At 36.6% G+C, this 20,192-nt stretch overlaps 1 protein-coding gene across 5 annotated transcripts in view; it reads left to right on the top strand.

Moving 5' to 3' along the window:
• Window positions 1-20,192, top strand: part of LOC127979359 (syndetin) — a 127,430-nt gene that overhangs the window by 2,624 nt on the left and 104,614 nt on the right. For 3 of the 5 annotated variants that reach the window (XM_052584760.1, XM_052584762.1, XM_052584764.1), the window contains exons 3-9: window positions 5,176-5,298; window positions 6,228-6,302; window positions 13,037-13,090; window positions 17,796-17,866; window positions 19,327-19,444; window positions 19,553-19,588; window positions 19,903-19,985. In XM_052584760.1, the coding sequence (XP_052440720.1) occupies window positions 5,176-5,298; window positions 6,228-6,302; window positions 13,037-13,090; window positions 17,796-17,866; window positions 19,327-19,444; window positions 19,553-19,588; window positions 19,903-19,985 (560 nt within the window). The remainder of the gene's footprint in view (window positions 1-5,175; window positions 5,299-6,227; window positions 6,303-13,036; window positions 13,091-17,795; window positions 17,867-19,326; window positions 19,445-19,552; window positions 19,589-19,902; window positions 19,986-20,192) is intronic. The other 2 variants (XM_052584761.1, XM_052584763.1) reach the window with 1 other exon arrangement.

Below are 20,192 nucleotides of genomic sequence, written 5' to 3' on the forward strand. Positions count from 1 at the left end.
ATGAAATGCCAACTGACAAAGTGCTGTTTGACTATAACTTAATCAACCGCGATCGCGCATGGAGATAATAAATAATTAATTTCCACAAAGCGGTAGGCTATATTTATATGTGTATTAGCGAAATAATTGTTATGTAGTAAATGATAATATAATCTAGGGTGTTTAAACAAGATAATCTTGTCAAAAGTTTCATTCAGTGGCCGTGCTTAAGCCTCCAGATCATCCGTCAGTTGCTAAGCAATATGAACGAACTTTCTCTTCTAGACTAATGGTGAGCAAATACAACAGATAGAGAATTAAATTCAACGCTTTTATTTTCAACATGCACTCATTCATGTCTGTTTTATTTAATTCATGTAAAGATACGTACTTTATTGGGGCAGGACATGATGAATTACACTACGTGACTCAATGAGTTCGTCTCAATTGTTTAGAAACAAGCTGCATAAATTAACTATATCAGGAATTTATGTCTCAGATCTCATTTGTGCATGTCTGTTATGTTAAATAAAGTTGATTAATTAAAGCAAACCAAGTAGAACATATATTTACCTGTGCACTGAGTTGTTGTTGACTGATCTCCTCAGACACCCGGGCTGCAATGGCGGAAATCTCAAAACGGCCACAAGATGGCGCCGTAAATCGGCGAATCCGATATTACAAAACCGATACCCGATTATGGAAAAATGCTTAAATATCGGGAAAAATATCGGTAAACAGATACATCGGTCGATCACTAATTATGACCTTCATTCAGTGAGATAGATGTACGTTGGACATGGTCCAGTGCATTGGTTTCTAGCGCTACCTCACAGCTCCATTAAATCAGCAGGACCTTTCTGTGATTAGACCCCTTATAGATCTTCTGGCTGTAGGTTTCTAAGGTAATTTTAGTGCTCTCAACAGCAGCTCTAGATATTTTCTGCTGACACTTTTTACTTTTAATCCCTGGTTGTTGCAGACATTAATAACCCAAATCAAGGAGACTCATTCCCACCAGCAGAGAGTGTTTGTTGTTACTCTGTAATTTTATTTATTTTTTTTATTTTTTTTATCATGTTACACGTACTTCAGAAAATGATTTTCAGAACCATCTGGCTTAGATCCTGGTGGGATTTTTTTTTCTCAACACTTTTGAAAGCTTCCTGAAACGACTGAAGCAGTGAGAAAGTGTTTGATCATTGAAACGAACGCTCTGTCCATAGCTGTACATGAAATGACGGATTAGCCCTCAAAATAGTGGCCATGAATGAGGATAATGTGCAGGAAAAATAAATTTGTTGTCTAGTCTTGGTCTGCAGATGATAATTTTCTTGAAAGTTAAAGTTTTGGAGGGAGCATCCTGTTTTTTTAACAGTTTCTTTTAACAAGTAAACAGGAGATTGTTCAGTTCAGGGCATCACTAGAAGGATTTTGAAAGAATTATCTTTCTTTATTTGTTTGCTAACATTTTTACATTTCGTTTTTAGCAAATGTTATTGTATGTTATATGTTAGAGAGAGAGAAAATAATAATATATAGCCTATGTTTACAGGAATCAACACATTTAAAACTTGAGAGGAGATAAACATTTTTGAAGATGTTTGATGACAGGCGCAGAGTTTTATGCAATCGACCGTATATCTGTTTTTTATTTGTTCTTGTTGATTATGTCAGATTAAGCAAATGTGGTTCAGATGTTGCTTTTACAATATGTTTTAATTCATGTGTTGGCAAGCTTTTACTCTTAACTTAGCTCTTGGCTAGTGTTCATTTTGGGACTTTGTGTGCTTGACAAATGTCCCGTCAGCTCCGCTTGTATGGCTTTGTAATTTTCCCTGAAAAATGTGTTGTAAATTTAACTTGTCAAATGTCACATAACAGGATATTAACTATGGAAAAACGTTCTTTTGTGATGTTTCGAGTGGTGGAAACCCTTTTTTCCCCATGCACAGTCTTCCGTGTCCTCTAGATGGCACTGTAATCACATAATTAAGGCCTTATCAAGCAGTCTTGAATGCCTCTTGAAGAATTGCTGTACAGATTAATGAACATTTATGCAGTTCATTTACGTCATTAGACTAATGTCGTCATTGCCCTCATCATATTAAGCAAAGCATATTGTAATATGTTGAATATTATTCATAAGATGACTCATTACTAAGCGTGGGTGTGCTTTTGGAGGTTACAACCACATATAAATTCATAATCAGCAACTATTTTCTCCCTCCCATCTCATGCATATTGCAGCCTGGAAGATTTAGATCATTTGAATGGAGTCTGTTATTTGTAGAGATCTCACAAATAAAAGCTGGAGCAGGTACAGTGTATTATTTCAAAGTAGTGTGGGTCGGGTTCACGCAGCAGATCTGACATCAGCAGCAGCTGTCCGTCTCCTCTCTCATCTCAGTCCATGTGAACAACTGCTCATTGTTATTCTTAATATGATTGTAAATCACACTCTCTTCTGCGTTTGATCAGCATCATTCAGTAACCCTTCAGTTGGCTCATCTTAAGATTTGATTGATGTATAGCACGTTGAGTCACACTTTTATGTGCAAACAGACTCGCGTTCGTCTCCGTCTGTGCGCAGGGAATAAAAGGACGGGAGGTGTTAATTTTGGTAAACACTGGCAGTCTACATGGGATGGAAAGATAATTTAACAAAGGCTGGGTGATCATTTTAATTAGTGTGGCAGAGTTGTTGTTGTTTTTTTCTAAGTGACCGTTTGGGTGGGAAATGAGTGATGTTTTCAGTCTCTGAATCTGATCAAATCGTGTACTTCATTCATACGTAATTTGTTGCAATACTTTATATTCTCACCTAATTGTTGCTATTTAAAAAAAGCTGATTAAAGGGGCTGTCCCATACTTTTCATTCATCTGCGTCAGAATTCATATCACAAATTTATATTACATGATGATGAGTGGGGAAGAAATGAATAAAAAACTGCAGAAAAGTGGAGTGATGTATGAATTTAAAATGTATGATATGTATGTTTTTAAAACTTTCACAAATGTTACATCCCTTATAATATTTTTTAAAGCTAAAGCTAACTCCATAACCTATTCAACCTACACACACACACACACACACACACACACACAAAACTAATGCTGAGATTTAGGTGAGAGATTTAGCAGGAAAGTAGGCCTTATTTACCATATCTGTGCTAAAATTAATTAATGTTTTTGAATATTTTTACTAGTACCTGACTGACGGTTGATCATGCACATCCCTTGATTCCATAGAAAATGTTATAAAGACCACATAGTTTCTGTTTTTTGCATAAACATTTTGTTTTACAGTAATTCCCATTTTTGTATATTGTGAAAACGCATTTTTAGAACCACCTTTGGCCTTTCAGGATGTTAAGCAGCTTTTAGTAAATCAATAAATCAAATATGACCCATAAATATGTGACATTTTCTAAGATTTAGGCCTTCAAACATATTGTTCTGTAACCTCCTGGGAACTATCTCTCCCACGAAGTGGATTTTTTCCTCTCAAGCAGGGTATACACACACATTCACATGCCCACACATACTAACTAAGAGTATATAAATATATTTATGTATTCCTCCAAGGGGGAAAAACAAGCTGTTATTTTCTACTAAAACTCTTCAAGTCACCAAAACCACTGCAGCATTTTCTTAAACACTGGTAGCACTGAAACAAATGGTTTGCTATGATGAGGGTGGAATGCATTTTCTGTGATGGATGATACATTATTCTATACTCTACAGTAGCTTAAAGTTAAAATAAGCAAGTTATTTGCAAGTGTTAATTAAAAACATTGAAAGGGACCAACTTGGGTGTAGTTGTGTCCCAAAGTAGTTCTTCATCTCCTTTTACTTATTGTGTTACTCCAAAAATATTGTAGTAATAATAATTATACTTTTATTTTAATTAATTATTATTTGTTTAATAACTATTTGAATTTCAACTCAACTTTTAATATTTAAAGTAATTATGAAATTAATACATTTGTAAAATTTGACCCTTGGTTAAAAGTAGGGTGGGAGGTTCTGTTTAAATGTAAGTAGCTATTGAAGGCAGTTTGGGTAGTGGAAATGTCCAACATAATATAAACTATAACCGAATTAACTTTTCAGCATATTGCGATCTTAAAATATTAGAAGAAAAAAAAGGTTCAATTGATACATTTTAATGATATTTTTTATTTTGTATTTTTTATAAAGGTTCTTAAAAATTACTGTAATGGCCAAAAAAAAAGTTTTCATAATTAAAGAATTAGATAAATATTGTTAATTTTGTCCCTTTTTATAAGCACATATGAGAATATATTGATGACCTCAAAGCTATTAGACTTTGACTAACATTTTCAAATGTCCAGTTTTGATTTCAAGGTGTCTTTAAGGCCTAATGGTAAATAGTGAGCCCCAGGATTTATTCTTTTGTTCTTGCTGTGCGCGTACCAGTGGAGAATGACTCATACCACCCCACCCCCTGTGGATGCTGATGCCGGTGCCGTCCCTCAGTGAGTTCACCCACGCTCCTTCCCAGCGATGCCTACATCAGACTGCACTGCATCCATGCTGCATCGTGTGTCTTTGAGGAGATTATAGGCTTTCAGGGCCAAAATCCTTAGCTTTTATCTCAATGACATCAAATTGCAGCCTTTATAGGAAGATCTAACATATATTACATCATATGTGTCCACCTCTGAATTCTTTCAGTAGTGTCAAACATGAATAAGTGGTTTATTGATTTGGAATTCTTTCTGTGTATTTGGCTGATGGCAGTAATTAAAAGCTTTTTAAATGTTGCCTCCAAGTTTGCTCTCGTAATTCAGTATGGCTTAGTAATTTTATCTCAGTCTTGGTTTTGGAGCTGTTTTAACCACATTGCATCACGTAATGCAAATCATGCGTAATGAACCTCTCAGCACCCCTCTTCAAAGAAAAGTGGACGACTTTGTTTCTCCAAGCTGTTTTGAGTGAAATTGAGACTCCTGTACCGATCCTCATTAAGGTTCATGAAGGGTGTTCCTCAGGGATGGGTTCTAAGACCACTTAATCTTTGCACTCGGCTTGGCTATAAGCCCAGATTTGAAAAAAAATAATCAATGTTCAACTCTTTTTAGCTCTGCGGCAATCTTCCCCATGATGGTGTTCCAGAAGTAGTGAGATTTCCCTGCCAATAATCATTCTCATTTATTTTTCTCCCAACAGGAGGAGCTGAGGGAACTGAGAGAACAACCCACTGATCCACAGGCAGAACAAGAAATCATTGATAGAATAGAGGAAGTGTACTTTTCCAGTGACTCCTTTGACATGGTGCAATACGAGCTTGAGGTGTGTGTTTGAGAATATCATCATGTGTTCTTATTGTCTTACATGCCACTTGCAGAATCTGTAAGATGTTTAGCATTTTTAAAATTCGAAAGAGATTTTTTTTTTTGGTCACACTTTTCTTTGGTGACACACTATATACTATGGGCCTGTCCCAAATGGCACCCTAAACCCTCACAGTCTTCTTCTAAGTCTGCACTTGGAGACATAATGCTGCTTTGACTGTTGGGTAGAAGTCTGCTGTGTAGCTCGCACCAGTACTGTCTCGGCAGAAGTGCGGATCGTGGGTGCATAACGGCCACAAAGGGGACGCTTGCGAGCATCCTTCTAGGTGCTAAAATGACAAATGGGACACCCTACAGTTTCGTGGACTTAACGGACATGTGCATGCGGCGGCCTTTGTAAGTCTGTAAGGCCACAAGTGCACATGAAGTGTTCCATTTGGGACAGGGCCTATATACGTACACACGCATACATTCAAACAAATACGCTACCGGTCAAAAGTTTGGGATCAGTAAGCACAGGTGGCAGCCAACAATGATTGATGAATTATACACATACTGCAAATGCGAAATCTCCCAAAATTGGGTTGTGCCTTGCAAAATCTGCAAGCACTGAATGAAAATACAGCCAAGAGTAAAATAACTATTCTTATTGGAGTCCAGACTTTTAAGTTTTCATTGCTTCTCTGTTTATGCACAGGGCTTTGGGTATTATTTGTTTATTCCTCTATAATAAAGTTGGGCTGCCTCTCAAGTAAAAGTTTGTTTGAGCTGTTCAGCTGCTGTTGTTTATGGACATGTTCAGAGCTGGAGATGATTTGGCCATGCCTGTGTGAGGGATATTTGCCACAGTGTTCAAACTTATATATATAAATCCATCAGAATAAAAGAAATTCTCTCCGATTTTTCTGTTTGTATATGTTTGCCCAACAGCGACTCCCTCCGGATTTGAACCTTCTTGAGCTTGAGGAGTACAGAGATAAGCTGAAGAGACAACAAGCAGCCGTAAGTACCACATTCAGAGAAGTCTATTCAAACGCTACTAGAAGCAGCCTTTTGTCACACACATGATATCTCTGATTCTTTTGCATCATAACTGCTACTGTTTTGTCTGTGACATGACTTTGTGACTTGACATGATTATTATAATTTTTTTAAATATCAAAACTCAATCAGACTAAAGTCAATACATAATACTTTTTAATAAAACCTGTTAACATTTAAACAATAAAAAATAATGAAATTAGCTTTGGAAATGCTTTTCAAAACTTTTCTTGTTTTTAATATTGATAACACTGATGAAAGAAAATTAAGGAACAAATGTTGGTATTATTATTATTAAATTTGAATAAATAAAAATTCACATTCTAATGCAAAAACATTGCATTTGAATTTGAGGTGTATCAGGCAGTATTATTAGTGGCACACACAAGATGCAATGATGATGTAGGTGTCATTGCATTTTAATGCTTTTTTTTTTTTTTTTGCCTATCCAGTTGAACCCACTGGATTTGGCACCACTATGTTGTTCATTCACAACATTGTGGAGATGTTGTTGTTTACCTCAAAACTGAAACCAAGTTGTTCACGCAGAATGCATATTTATCGCATTTTCTTATATATGGTCAACAATTATGTATGATTTATAATCAGTATTTTAAACATTATGCACTATTTTCAAAGATAGTAATGTTATTTTATTGCTTTGAAGAAACACGCATTAGTAATATTTTGCACACTTTTTTATTTAATCTTTTCCATGACCGAAAAGTCAAGGGAATTATTAATCCCGTTTTCTGACTCCTTTCTTAGGTTGTTTCTCATTCTGGTACAAACGTCACAGTTTTATTAGTGTTTTTACAACTTCCCAGTATGTGGTGTAGCATGCTTGTGAGTGCGTGAGTACATTCTGTCTTGATCCAGGGTGATTCACAGTTCACTGCTGGCTGCGGCCTTAGAAAAAGAGGAATGTCAACCTTTGTTGTTTCTTGCTTAAGATGCTTGCTTATGCACAGCTGTCCTATTGGCTTTAGGGTGAAAGATGAGGTCCTCTGGATCCTTGGGGGTACCCATTGACTCAGTCTGATGCTATCTGTTGTGGCCGGCCATGGGTAGACCGTTTGCTGGCAGTGCAGCGGCCCTGGGGTCACTAGGGTCTTGACAGACAGCTGCAGGCATCAGAGGAGGAGCTGTGTGAGATGAAGTTCCTGTCGAATGCCATTAATTCTCACACTCACATGGTGTGGTATTTTATTCATGATTTATGCAAGCTCCTCCAGTGTCATTTACATAAGAGAATGTGGCCTTATTGACAGTAATGATGTGTTTTCTCGCTCAGCCCATCTGAAATGATTTGGAGTTGGCTCTCTCTGGAATGTCCATGTGCACAGTCTCTGAATGTGTCTTTGGCAGATGTAGGCTATTGTGGATTTGATGGGTCAGTGGGAGAGAAATCCATCTGGTCTATTGGAGGTGGCAGCCTTTTCTTCTGCTAACATGCAGCTCTGACACTTCTTTGGCAGGAACTCATCACTGAGCTAATTGCTTGTCTGCGGTGCAAGTGTGTTTCAGAATAAGCCTGTTTTTTTTTTTTTTTTTTTTTTTGCTGGGCAGGAAGAAGTATTCAGTACTGATAATATCCTCAGCAGTTGTTTCCCACTAGGATTTGTTGCTGAATTGGGCTGACAAAATTTTAAGTACTGTTTTTATATGAAAATAATTAATACGTATTTTGGATATATGGAAATCCATTGATTTACAAAACTGGTTAAGATATTTTTTATGGAAGCATATGGGTAGCAATATTCAATTTGGATTGTAATATGCAAAATGACAATGAAAATGCATTTCTGTATTTACATTTACATTTTCCAATACATTTTTGCAACGTTTGAGCAAAATAAAAATTAAAAATGTAATTACATAATTTTAATTTGCCATTTTATACACTAGTTTTAATATGTAAAATGAATACTAATTTTAATGCTTTATAAGTTGCGAAATTAAAATAAAAATGTATTACAGAAATGTTTAGATGCGTTTAACATATTCAAGCAAAAACTGTGGCAAAATTATAATTCAAATATTATTTTTCTTAATTGCATTTACACTCACAGTCAAGACATTCATTCTTTTCATTCTTTTCGTTCAATGTCCCGCAAAAATGCATTCCGAGCCGATCACAAGGCAGGGCTTGCAGAAGGTCAAGAGACTCAAGACTCAAGAATATTCAAGTGAGAGAACATGGAGAAGACAGTTGTACGTGTACGTTTTGATCATTTCGGTTCAATATTTCATTCGCACTTGTGGGCGGTGCTGAAACGCTGCTTTCATCTGATTGGTCGAATCGGCATCACCTTCAGCTCAGTCTTTTCATTCTTTCAGGCAGAATAAGAGTCACTACGAGTGTGACACTGTAATGTCTGAAACCACCGCTCACTGTTAATTAGCATAATATTTGAATCAGATGTAGCCGGGCACATAATTCGTGCTACTGCGACTTGCAAGTGACCCCTTTAAATTATTTCTAGGTTATAGTATTGTATGAATATTGTCCCACTGATAAATACAGTCCAAATAGTTCCGTCTCTTTGACAACAGTGAAGTTTAAATAAATATAGTTAAATTCATGAAATAAAATTAAATAGGATTTTTTGGGAAGGTAAGTCTGGCCAGTTATACAGCAACGCGAGTCAGACGAGTCTGAAGATCTGAGCTGAATTCGGTGAAACATTAAAGTTCTAGTCAGTGTCAATTACTCTCATAATAAATAATAATAATATTGTTACCCATATTTTTTCGGACTATAAGTCGCACCTAAGTATAAGTTGCATCAGTCCAAAACTACGTCATGACGATGAGGAAAAAAACAAATATAAGTCGCACTGGACTATAAGTCGCATTTATTCAGAACCAAGAATCAAGAGAAAACAGCATCGTCTACAGCCGCGAGAGGACGCTCTATGTTTTCAGTGTAGACTACAGGAGCACTGAGCAGCATAGAGCGCCCTCTCGCGGCTGTAGACGGTAATGTGTCAAAATATTATGCTAATTAACAGTGAGCGGTGGTTTCAGACATTACAGTGTCACCATAGACTGTAAAAAAAATATGGACGTAGTGTCCGTGACGTCAACCATAGACTCCTCAATAGCGGTTTTGAAGCCTAAAGTGTCCAGAGCGGAAGTCGCCATCTTGGCAGCGCGTCACCGCGCGACTCTCCCGGATAATCGAAAATGGGCAAAAAGGCGGGAGCTGATTGCTGAAGCCACGCCCACCTAGTGCGACGGCATCATCAGCAGTGGCGATCCACCTGTCACTCAAGTGGACATGCCCTTAATTAGGCAGAACTTTAAGGCTTAATATAATTTAAACGGATGAGTTACAAAAAAAATTCACCACCCTCACAGTTGTCATGAAGGGCAAAATTAGCAATATAGACAAAATTCATTTTTTGCACCAGGCTGTAAACATGTTTTTTTCTGCTGTAAAGTTGGGCATTTTAACATGGGGAGTCTATGGGACTGACTCTCTTCTGCAGCCAGCCTCAAGCGGCCAGTCGATGAATTGCAGTTTTAGTCACTTCCTTATTGGCTTCATGAGTGAGAGCGCGAGGTTGCCGCTCGAGTGTCACACTCGTAGTGACTCTTATTCTGCCTGAAAGAATGAAAAGACTGAGCTGAAGGCGATGCCGATTCGACCAAGCAGATGAAAGCAGTGTTTCAGCACCGCCCACAAGTGCGAATGAAATATTGAAGCCATAAACCGAAATGATCAAAACGTACACGTACAACTGTCTTGTCCATGTTCTCTCACTTGAATATTCTTGAGTTTTGAGTCTCTTGACCTTCTGCAAGCCCCGCCTTGTTCACGCAGTGATTGACATGGAGGGAGGGGATGGAGACGTGATCTGCTCGGAATGCATTTTCAGTGTGCACATTGAATTTTGCTACATTCATTGCGGAACATTGAATGAAAATGCAATCGTTAGTATCTTGACTGTGGGTGTAAATGCAATTAAGAAAAATAACATTTAAATGATCATTTTGCCACAGTTTTTGCTTGAACATGTTAAACACATCTAAACATTTCTGTAATACATTTTAATTTTAAAGCGTTAAAATAAGTATTCATTTTACATATTAAAACTAGTGTATAAAATGGCAAATGAAAATTATGTAATTTAATTTTTTCATTTTGCACCAAATGTTGCACAAATGTATTAGAAAATGTAAATGTAATTTTCGGTTACATATACATATATATATATATATATATATATATATATATATATATATATATATATATATATATATATATATATATATATATATATATATATATATATATATATATATACACATACATACATACATTCATACATTCATATATACATTACTGAACCACAAGGTATTTTCAGAAACAATTGTACCCAAGCAGCCATCCAAATCACACTGCTGGTTGCTGCTAGGATGAAGTCATGTGAGAAATGTTTGAAAGTGACAATTTTTACACTTGTACACTTCTGGAATTTAATCAATGATTGGTTTATGAACTGGAAGTTTTTTTTTCATTGCCCAAACTTCACCTTGAACAACACAGTAGGACACAAAAGCATTCAAGTGATTAATTCTTAAATGCATGCTTTTAAATAAGCCTTCTATTGTTTGTTGTATCTGGCGATGAATGTCAATCGATTCTCTTGTAATATAAACAAAACCGTATTGACCAGGGCCCGACAGATATATCTTGTTTACTGGCCTTTGTGTTTACTCCACTAGTGTCTAATGGAGTTTTTCTTTCCAGTCCTAATTAAATGTAATGTTGTTTTAGCTGATTAGATGAATACGGAGAAGTCTTTTCTTGTATTCATTAGCTAAAAGGAACAATATTAATGATGAATTTGATTAATATTCGTTTGTGTCCTTAGGAAAGATTGTTGTAATTGGAAAATAAGATGGAATTGTAAGTTAGTCTGAATTTGAACGTAGGTCCTCTGTGCTGTAATTTGGATTTGTAGAACCAGCGGTAGAGAAAATTGCAGGCTGTTTACTGCTCTGGTGCAAGCACTGGTTAATAGATTTTTAATTAGAGTTATTACCCATGCAGGAATCACTCACAGTTGGCTGCTGGAAGGCATACAGAGAGAGTCTTGTGCCTCGCTGACGGACAGCTTTGCTTGTTATCGTGTTCGGCGAAGTCAGACAGAGTGTGTTGACCACCTGTTTTTAAAGTCTCTGTCTTTTAGTTTTTGGAAACAGCACACCGGAAGGCTCCTCACAGCTTGTTTCTTCATTCTGGCATCTATCCGCCCTGTGGGTCTTTTCCAAAAATGAATGACCAACAGGTGGAGCAGTGTGCTTTGTGGAAAATCACAGGCTCTCCTTCTGGGTCGAGGTCTCCTTTGGTCATCTTTGCACAATGAGAAAATGATTTTATTCAATCCCTGGCTAAATTGCAGGTTTGCTTGGCAATAATAACACTGTATCTTTCCATTTTTACCACTTGTGATTTTAATAATCAGTTCGAAAATTGCGGCTTAAAAGGATAGTTCACCCAAAAATGGCAATTGTGTGATTTATTCACATTAATATCTTTTTAAACCTGTATATGTGCGATTTTAGTACCACTGAGATACTATAATTTTTTTTTTTTATCAACTGTTTGAATTCGATTTTCTTCAGTTTTCATTTTAATTAGTTCTATTTTAGATATATATAATTTAAGTTTTTAGTGTGTCTTTTATTAATTTTATTTCAGTTTTAGTTGTATATTAGTACTATTTTGTTTTCATTTCAAATTTGTCTTTTTTTCATGTGTTTTTATTCATTTTATTTACTTTATTTACAGTTTTTTTTTATTATTAGTTTTGTTTCAGTTTTAGTTGTTAGTACATCTAGTTAAACAATGAAAATTAGAATTGTTTCCTTGAAAGCTATCTGAAATACAATATCTCTAATTATTTAAAGTAACTATTTTTATGGTTTCTTTTATTTTATGTAACATTAATATTCCTGACCTGTTTCTTTCATCTTTGGAGAAACAAACTAGTATTTATAAATAAAAAAAAAAATATATATATATGTGTGTATATATAGTCAGCAGGGTTGGGTTGGACCCCATTAACTTTCATTGTATGGCTTTTTGAAGAAAATTATTGCTTCAAGAATCAAGTGCTGATGCATATGTAAGAGCAAGTTGAGGTGCTCTTAAAAATGTCTCTTTCAGTTGTCTTTATCACACATACACACACACTCACACACACGACCCAGATCTCTCCTGCCAGTCGGTCTCAGCTTTTCGCACAATGAGATCTGCTAACATACGCCGCTGCTCAGCTGAGTCTGCCATCTGTTCAGCTCTCACTTGACACACCAACACTTCACTGCCGTCCTGCCTCTGGTTCCTGACAGCCCCACCAGGTGACGCACAGATCGATCGAAGCGTGCCTCAGTATGCCTTATATTTATGCCTTGACCTTCCATGGAGCCATTATTACCGACTGAATGTTTGAGTATCCCAAAAAAAACATTTACTATATTGTTACAGAGTCATGGCAGATGTGGAAGAAATGAAAAGTTAAAAATATACTTCAATTCCATGTTAAGGTCTCAAGATCTTCATTTTACTACCTTTAAAGCCTTAGCTAAATGCCGCAAATGATTCAAAAGAGGTGTTAAATGCACAAAGCTTGGACATGTTGAACAGATGTTAACCTTTAGCTTGTGTTCTCATCTTACAGGTATCTAAAAGAGTGGCAGACCTCATTTTGGAGAAACAGCCTTCCTATGTTAAGGTAAGCAGTGTGTCACATCCGGAAAAATGGGTCTGCAGGATCAATTCAATCAACGTATGACTTCCAGCTTGTTCCTTTTTCATCAAGGTTAGGGAAACAATTTGGTATTTACAGTAGTTATAATAGGTTTTTGTGGTAATCAACATTATATTTTCACTTTCTCCTCCATTTCTTCAACAAAAAAAAAAATTAATAAAAATAATCTGGGTTACATTTACAATGTAAGAGAATGGGAACAGTCCATAAATATTAAAATACTAACTGTCTCAAAAGTATAGCCAACAAATATGCATGTTAACATGATTTTAGTATGATAAAATAATCTAATCCTTTATGTGTAAAGTCTTCATGAACCATAATGGAACTTAAAGTCTTGCTTGGAGGCTAGAAATGGTCCTAAATCAGAGCAGAATGTCTTAAATCCAAAAAGTCATTGGATGGCAAAATAATATCTTTCTCATTATTTCTGTTTTCCAATGCAAATATCTCAACATCGTTAAATGAAGATATATTTATTTGATGCAGAATGATCATATGAAGTCTTGTTTTCTGAGAATTTGAACAAAATCAAGTGAATTTGTTTGGAACAATACCAAGTATTTGTGAGTGGAGTATAAAAACGTTTTCCTTTTGAATTAAGTAGATTTTGTTTTTTTTTGCCTCCAAAAATGGTCCTCATTCAATTCCATTGTAAGTGCCTCATCATGACCTTGACTATAACAACATCCTAGTTTCCTTGGTGATTAAACCGTTAAATTCTCTAAATATGTATTTGTTAAAATAAGATGTGTGCAGTGTGTTTTGCAGATGAAGCTGAAGATGCGGTGTGATTTTGATCTCAAATGAGTATTTCCATGCAATCTGGGATCAAAGTGGAAATAAGAAAGTGGAAAGACTGAGCCAAGGCTCTGTGTCCTCTTCCCTCCGGTCAGGGTTCTCTCACATCCTGTGAATCCCTTTGAAAGTGGATCACTTTGGATCACTTAGAAATTTCTCTTTAAGGTATTCAGAGCCTGAAATGCTCAGCTTTGATCCAGGATTTTCACCTCACACTCGATGCATGGAAATGTTTAGTGTGTTAGGTTCACTCTTGATAAAGCCTGATTGACTGAATAATGCATCATGTTCATTGATGGATGCAGTAGTCTGTTTTTGTCTTGATAATGTCTTGTTTAATTTTAACATCAGAGGGTCAAGTTGAGTTCTCTCCTTGTCTTTTGCTGTTCAAAATTGAACTGGACAAAAGCCTTCAGAAAATATGTTTTTTTTTCCATGATTCAAATAATAATTTACCATGAAGGATGTTTTACTCTCTGTGAGTGGGTGGAAAAGAAGACTATGTTGATTAATAAAATCACATTTTTTTTTTCACAAAAAAAAAGAAAAAAAGCATTGCTTTAAAAAGTACATATATGTTTTCTTTTCTGTCCACTTTATGCAGCTTGGCTGTATATGTCATACTTGAGAATAACTCAGTCGGTGAACTTGGCCGTCCCTAAAGGAATGCTGTCCTACTCACTTTTGTATGATATGTGTGTGTGTGTGTGTGTGTGTGTGTGTGTGTGTGTTTGTGTGTGTGTATTGAGGGCTAGTACGGTGGTAGAGATAGAAATGTGTTACAGCTATGGAACACACTACAGTGTCTCTACAATACCATTCATAATTGTGCCGTTTTGAGATAAAAAATAAATGAAATGAAATAAATCATCAAGGCTACATTAATCAGTAATACAGTAATAATATTCTAAAATATTATTGCAAATGAATTTGTAGCAGTAGAATATGTAGTTTTTATTAATATATAAGATTATGATTTGTTTTCCTGTGATGGCAAGCTGAGTTGCTCCAGTCTTCAGTGTTACATGATCTTTCAGAAATCCAGGATTTTTTAAATAGAATTTTAAAGAGAGCATTTTCCTTGCTGAATAAAAGTATTATTAATAATAAAAAAAACTTACTAACCCTGTTTAAATGATAGTTTATTTAAATTGCTAAAAGTAAAACAACAACAACAACAACAAAAAAAAAAAACGTTTTGTTGTTGTCTTACACAATAAAGGTGATGCATTGTGGAATTTTTTTAAATGGTTAAATGATGATAAATGGCTGAATTTAGAATTTTGCTCTATATTTACGGAAAATACACTAATCACTCATAGTCAATATTGATGTTAAAAAGGTCAGAATTGCTAAATAATGGTTTAATATTAAACCTTGCTGATACATTGATCTATCATAAACTATCATGAATTTTGGCCAAACAATGGTCAATATGTACAGTTATACTGTAGACGGTTCCATCTGGTGACGCTGGTGGCTTAGCAACTACATGCTTCACGTCTTCATCAAAACTGGAATGAAGATATTCATCTTTTGACCTCAATCTCAGTCTTTGTAATGGACAGCGGAACAGAAAACATTTAGATATTACTGCTACAGTCATGTCACAGTCATGCCCTTGAGTCATTGTAAGCAAACACAAAAGGCATTAGATGTTCTTCTTGCATTAGTCATTGTGTAGGACAAGTACCATATTTCATGTCTTCTCAGATGCTTTTATAAAACATTGAGAATGCACGTTGAATAAAATACATTCACATCACTTCAATTATTTATTTTGACTTATTTATAGCTGAAGTTCATGCATTGAAATTCTAATTTTAGACCAGCCTTGTAATCTTGACATGTAATATTAAGCTTCAGGAAAACCCAGTCATACATTATCAAAAACTAGGGTCACCAAAGCACACGTGAATAGAAAGTGCTATTTTTAGACCCTTGCTGTCTTAAACAACGGATGATAACTCTTTAGAAATGTTTGCCGGAAGGATGTAGAGAGAAATATAGTTATTTGTGTTCTATTTGAAAAGCTTTTAAGTCTGGTTCTATGCCACAAGCCATTTTACACCTCAGCAGCCTGCATTTGTCCCAGGCTTTTCAGAAATAAGATGGGAGTTCAGCCTTGCTTTTGAGCTGTATTATAGGCCACCCATGCTTTTAGATATCTGTGATACATTTTCTTGTGCCTGTCACAGAAATAGTCAGTAGGTATATCACATCACTTGGGCTCTTTTCCGAAACTTTGCTGTATACGGCAAACATTGCCTACTTATGTCACCTTCTAAGGCAGGGGTGTCAAACTCAATTCCTGGAGGGCCGGAGCCCTGCAGAGTTTTGTTCCTACCCTGCTCCAACACTCCTAACATGTATTATAAATATATATATATATGGCTTTTAATGCCTTTATTAGGAAAGGACAGTAGACAGTAGTATTGGTTAGAGAGAATTGGGGATTGGAAAAGGACCTTGAGATGGGAATGTAACTCAGACGCAAGCACAAGATGTGCAGTATGTTGACACACTAACCATGAGGCTATCATTGCCCATGGCAGTCATGGTCAGGGGCGTGTTTTGGGGTCGTGTTCCATTGGGGGCCCCCTGGACAATAATGTGGAGCCTAAACACACTACTGGCCTTGGTTATATTTAATTTTATTTGTGAGTGAATTTAATTACAGAATATGTTTTGACTAAACACATTTGTGTGTACTGAATGGGTTTTAGCTCAGTGTATTTGGCTGCAGTGTGTACGTGGAGACAGTGAGTCACTCTTGCTTGAGCTCTGAAGCCCACTGGATCCCTAAAGGACCCTGTGACTCAGCGGGGCTATGGCTGGGTTCAGCTTCCCGCGCTAGTGAGGGCAACTCCAAGGACACTTCAAAAGAGACAGAGACAGAGATTCCTCTGAATAAGTCGCACAGATTCATACTGCAGATGCCTGGCTAAATGACCGGCCTGTGTTTCTTCAGCAAAGACACCCTGTTAACCTCACGCCTTCCATGTGTTTGTCATTAGACTGAACGGCAGAACAAATCAAACACTGCACTTTCTGTTTTATTCCAGTTTGTACTGTCATCTATTAAACGGTACTTTAGAGTCTGCAGGAGGTTCTCCAGGCTCTTCAACTTAAAGCTCAATGCGGTCTGTTCATCTCCAAGAAGCCTTCCAGGTTTCTTCCGGGTATCCGCTATTGAAAGCCTTCTGAAGAATGAACGGTTCTCCTTGTGACACTTCGCATAAGGAGCCTCTGTTTCTTCTGCCCCTCTCTGTGGAATCAATTCTTTCCACCTCATATTTTTTGGCCAAATAATTATCTTTAACGTGACACTGGAATGATGTTTGGGTGCTGAAGGCTGCCTCTGTGTTGGCCAGACCTAATGTGCGTCGAATGACTGGGTCACTCAGTGTGAGCTCACCTCAGGCTGAGACAGCTGTGTCTTCAAAACCCAGAATGCTGAGAAGGGGGGCCTTGCATGAGAAAAACCTCACAAAAAGCCCTGAACTTCAACTGTCTATTAGTTTGTGGACATGTCGGTGTGGGCTAAGGGAGCATGTTCTTTCTCATCATGCTGCTTTTCTCATTCCTCTACTAAAAACCTTGTCACCATTAACATCTTTCTTGCTTTATTGTTCATAACGGGCCTGAACAGATTGCCTAATAGAAGAGAACATCTCTGGTCTGAACCCATTAAGCATAGAGGTTACAATGGCAGTTATCTGTGAGAGGTAATATCCCGCTATATGGAAGGAAGGTCATAACCATTGACTCATTTCTCTTGTCTACTTCAAAGGAAACCAGAGTAGTGCTTGCCTAATGTTTTGGATAAACTCTGTTATAAAGCTTGAAAATCATTGTTGTGTTGTAGGAGCTCGAGAGAGTGACGTCTCTGCAGACCAACTTGCAGCTGGCCGCAGTCATCTGCACTAATGCACGAAGGTCAGAGAGCTTTTATCACTGTCAGATTTTGAAAGGGGTTTAAAGGAATATTACAGCTAATAAATGAAAGTGGTGTTATCATTTTTCATCCATATGTTGTTCCAAACGGACTTGAGTAAATTGACTTTGAAAGTTTTCTTGTTTTAAAAAGTGCATAAAATGAACAAAAAAAGGTCTTAATGATTCCAAGGCTTCTGAAGTCACTGGTTAGCTTTGTGTGAGAAAACGACATGCAAGTGATTTATATCGTTCATTGCAGTGAGTAGGTTTATCAGCGAGTTAACAAATCTTTCAGACCGATCCTATGAAAGAATCACACAAATCATTAATTTCTTAACTTTCCTGAAGGACTCAAGTGTATGGAAATTGAGAGAAATTTAAGCACCAAATTACATTTTGAGGATCTTGTAATATTTACACTAAAGGTATTTAAAGCTTTAGATCTCATTACTAAAATGTTATGCTGTAATGTAATATTCTTAAACATTGTGCTTAAAGCTGCGGTAGGGGAGTTTTGACGCTCTAGCGGTTAATAAACAGAACTGCTTGCGTCTTGCGGAAGAACATCGTAGCCGGAACTACTTCTCTCTGTTTATGTCTATGAAGAATCACTGGTACTGGGTTACTCTGCCGCGGTGCCCCCGAAGCAATCTAAAATAGTCCGAATATAAACACTTATTATACGTGCACCCTAGTGATTCAGGACAAGCCAAAAACACGGTTTGGAAAATGGATTCATGGTGTACTCGCTTATTATATACATTTTTCTACATTTTGAACACAAACAAAGTTACGGACCGCAGCTCTGATTGGTTATTTTTTACCGGGAGCGATGGAGTTTCTGCAAATGGCAATAGGACCACTGGGAGGAGCCAGAGGAGCTTGATTTTTTCACAGATTATCTGTCTCATATTCTACTGTCAGGACATAATAACAGGTTTAATAAATATGTAAAAAATATTTTTTTACAAAAGTTCCCTACAGCACCTTTAATATAGATAATAGTGTGTGTAATATACTGAAATACAATTAGTTCTGATTGACAGAAATATAAAGAAAGAAATAGTTAGCTGCTACCAGTTTGCTATGAAGAATACTATACTATAGATATCATGTTATAGCTTTCTTTAAATGACAATTTACATTTCTCTTGTTTATTTTTCTCCAAAAAAGCTATCACACGACTTCAGAAAAACTAGAAAATGGCACACAAGTTCAAATATTCCAATGATGTTTGTCCACTTGCTTCAGTGCCTACACATTTGAAAAAGAACACGGAAAACAGTCTTTTGGTATTCAAAATTGATTCAAAATGCAAAAAAAGGAAAAAAAAAGAAAAGTAAAGCTGGTTTAGAACAACATGAGGAAATTAGAAAATTCATATTAATTTTAAGGCCACCTATTGCTTAAAGTTGTGATCCACAGTAGAATAGGCAGAAATTCTGTTATTCTGCTTTTAGGCAGCTTCGTTCTGCTAAAGAAGGCTTCACTGAAGCCAGTCTGGGGCTGTTAGCCAATCAGAGACGACGACAGCTGTTGACAGGATTGTTGAAGTCTTTGAGGACCATAAAGACTCTGGTAATCACTTCACCAACATTGTTAATGGCTAAACAGAGAGTTTCAGTCCTCTGTGCATGTTCATTTCCTACTGCCTAGTTTCACAGACACTCTGTCCGTCTTTTACAGCAAAGAACTGATGTTCGACTGAGTGAAATGCTGGAGGTACGTTGGCACAGAAATCTACACAAATACACTCATTATTTAAAAGATAACCAAAAGAGAACTTGCAAACAACTGAACATGTATTAGCTGGACGAAGATGCTTTGGCCTGAGATTGTCTCTCGCACCCACTAATTGTGGTGTTTGGTCTCTTTATGTCTTCTTAATGTAAATTTAATATGAGATTGTTCTGTCACTGTGAGGGTAATGATAGTAATCTAACATCATTCATTAAACTCTTAGCTCAGTTGTTCTAGTTGAGTCTTGTGGAAATGTTTGCAGATATTCAGGTAAAATTGAGCGTTTAATTTTACAGGAGGAGGACTATCCAGGCGCCATCCAGCTGTGTTTAGAATGCCAGAAGGCTGCCAGCACTTTCAAACATTACAACTGTATAAGGTGGGTGGAAAACCGCTCACTGGATTGGTGAGAGATCCAGATTCTGAAGTTCACTAAATGATGGCATGTGCATATGTGAATATAATGGAATTTATTTGATTTTCTGAACTGCCTTTTTAAATCGTAACATAGCCATTCATTTAAAGCAGTAGGGTTGTATACAGTCCATGTCCATACAGCATCTTTTTCTGCTGACAGACATTCAGG

Source organism: Carassius gibelio, chromosome B19, assembly GCF_023724105.1.
Source record: "Carassius gibelio isolate Cgi1373 ecotype wild population from Czech Republic chromosome B19, carGib1.2-hapl.c, whole genome shotgun sequence".
Taxonomy (NCBI): domain Eukaryota; kingdom Metazoa; phylum Chordata; class Actinopteri; order Cypriniformes; family Cyprinidae; genus Carassius; species Carassius gibelio.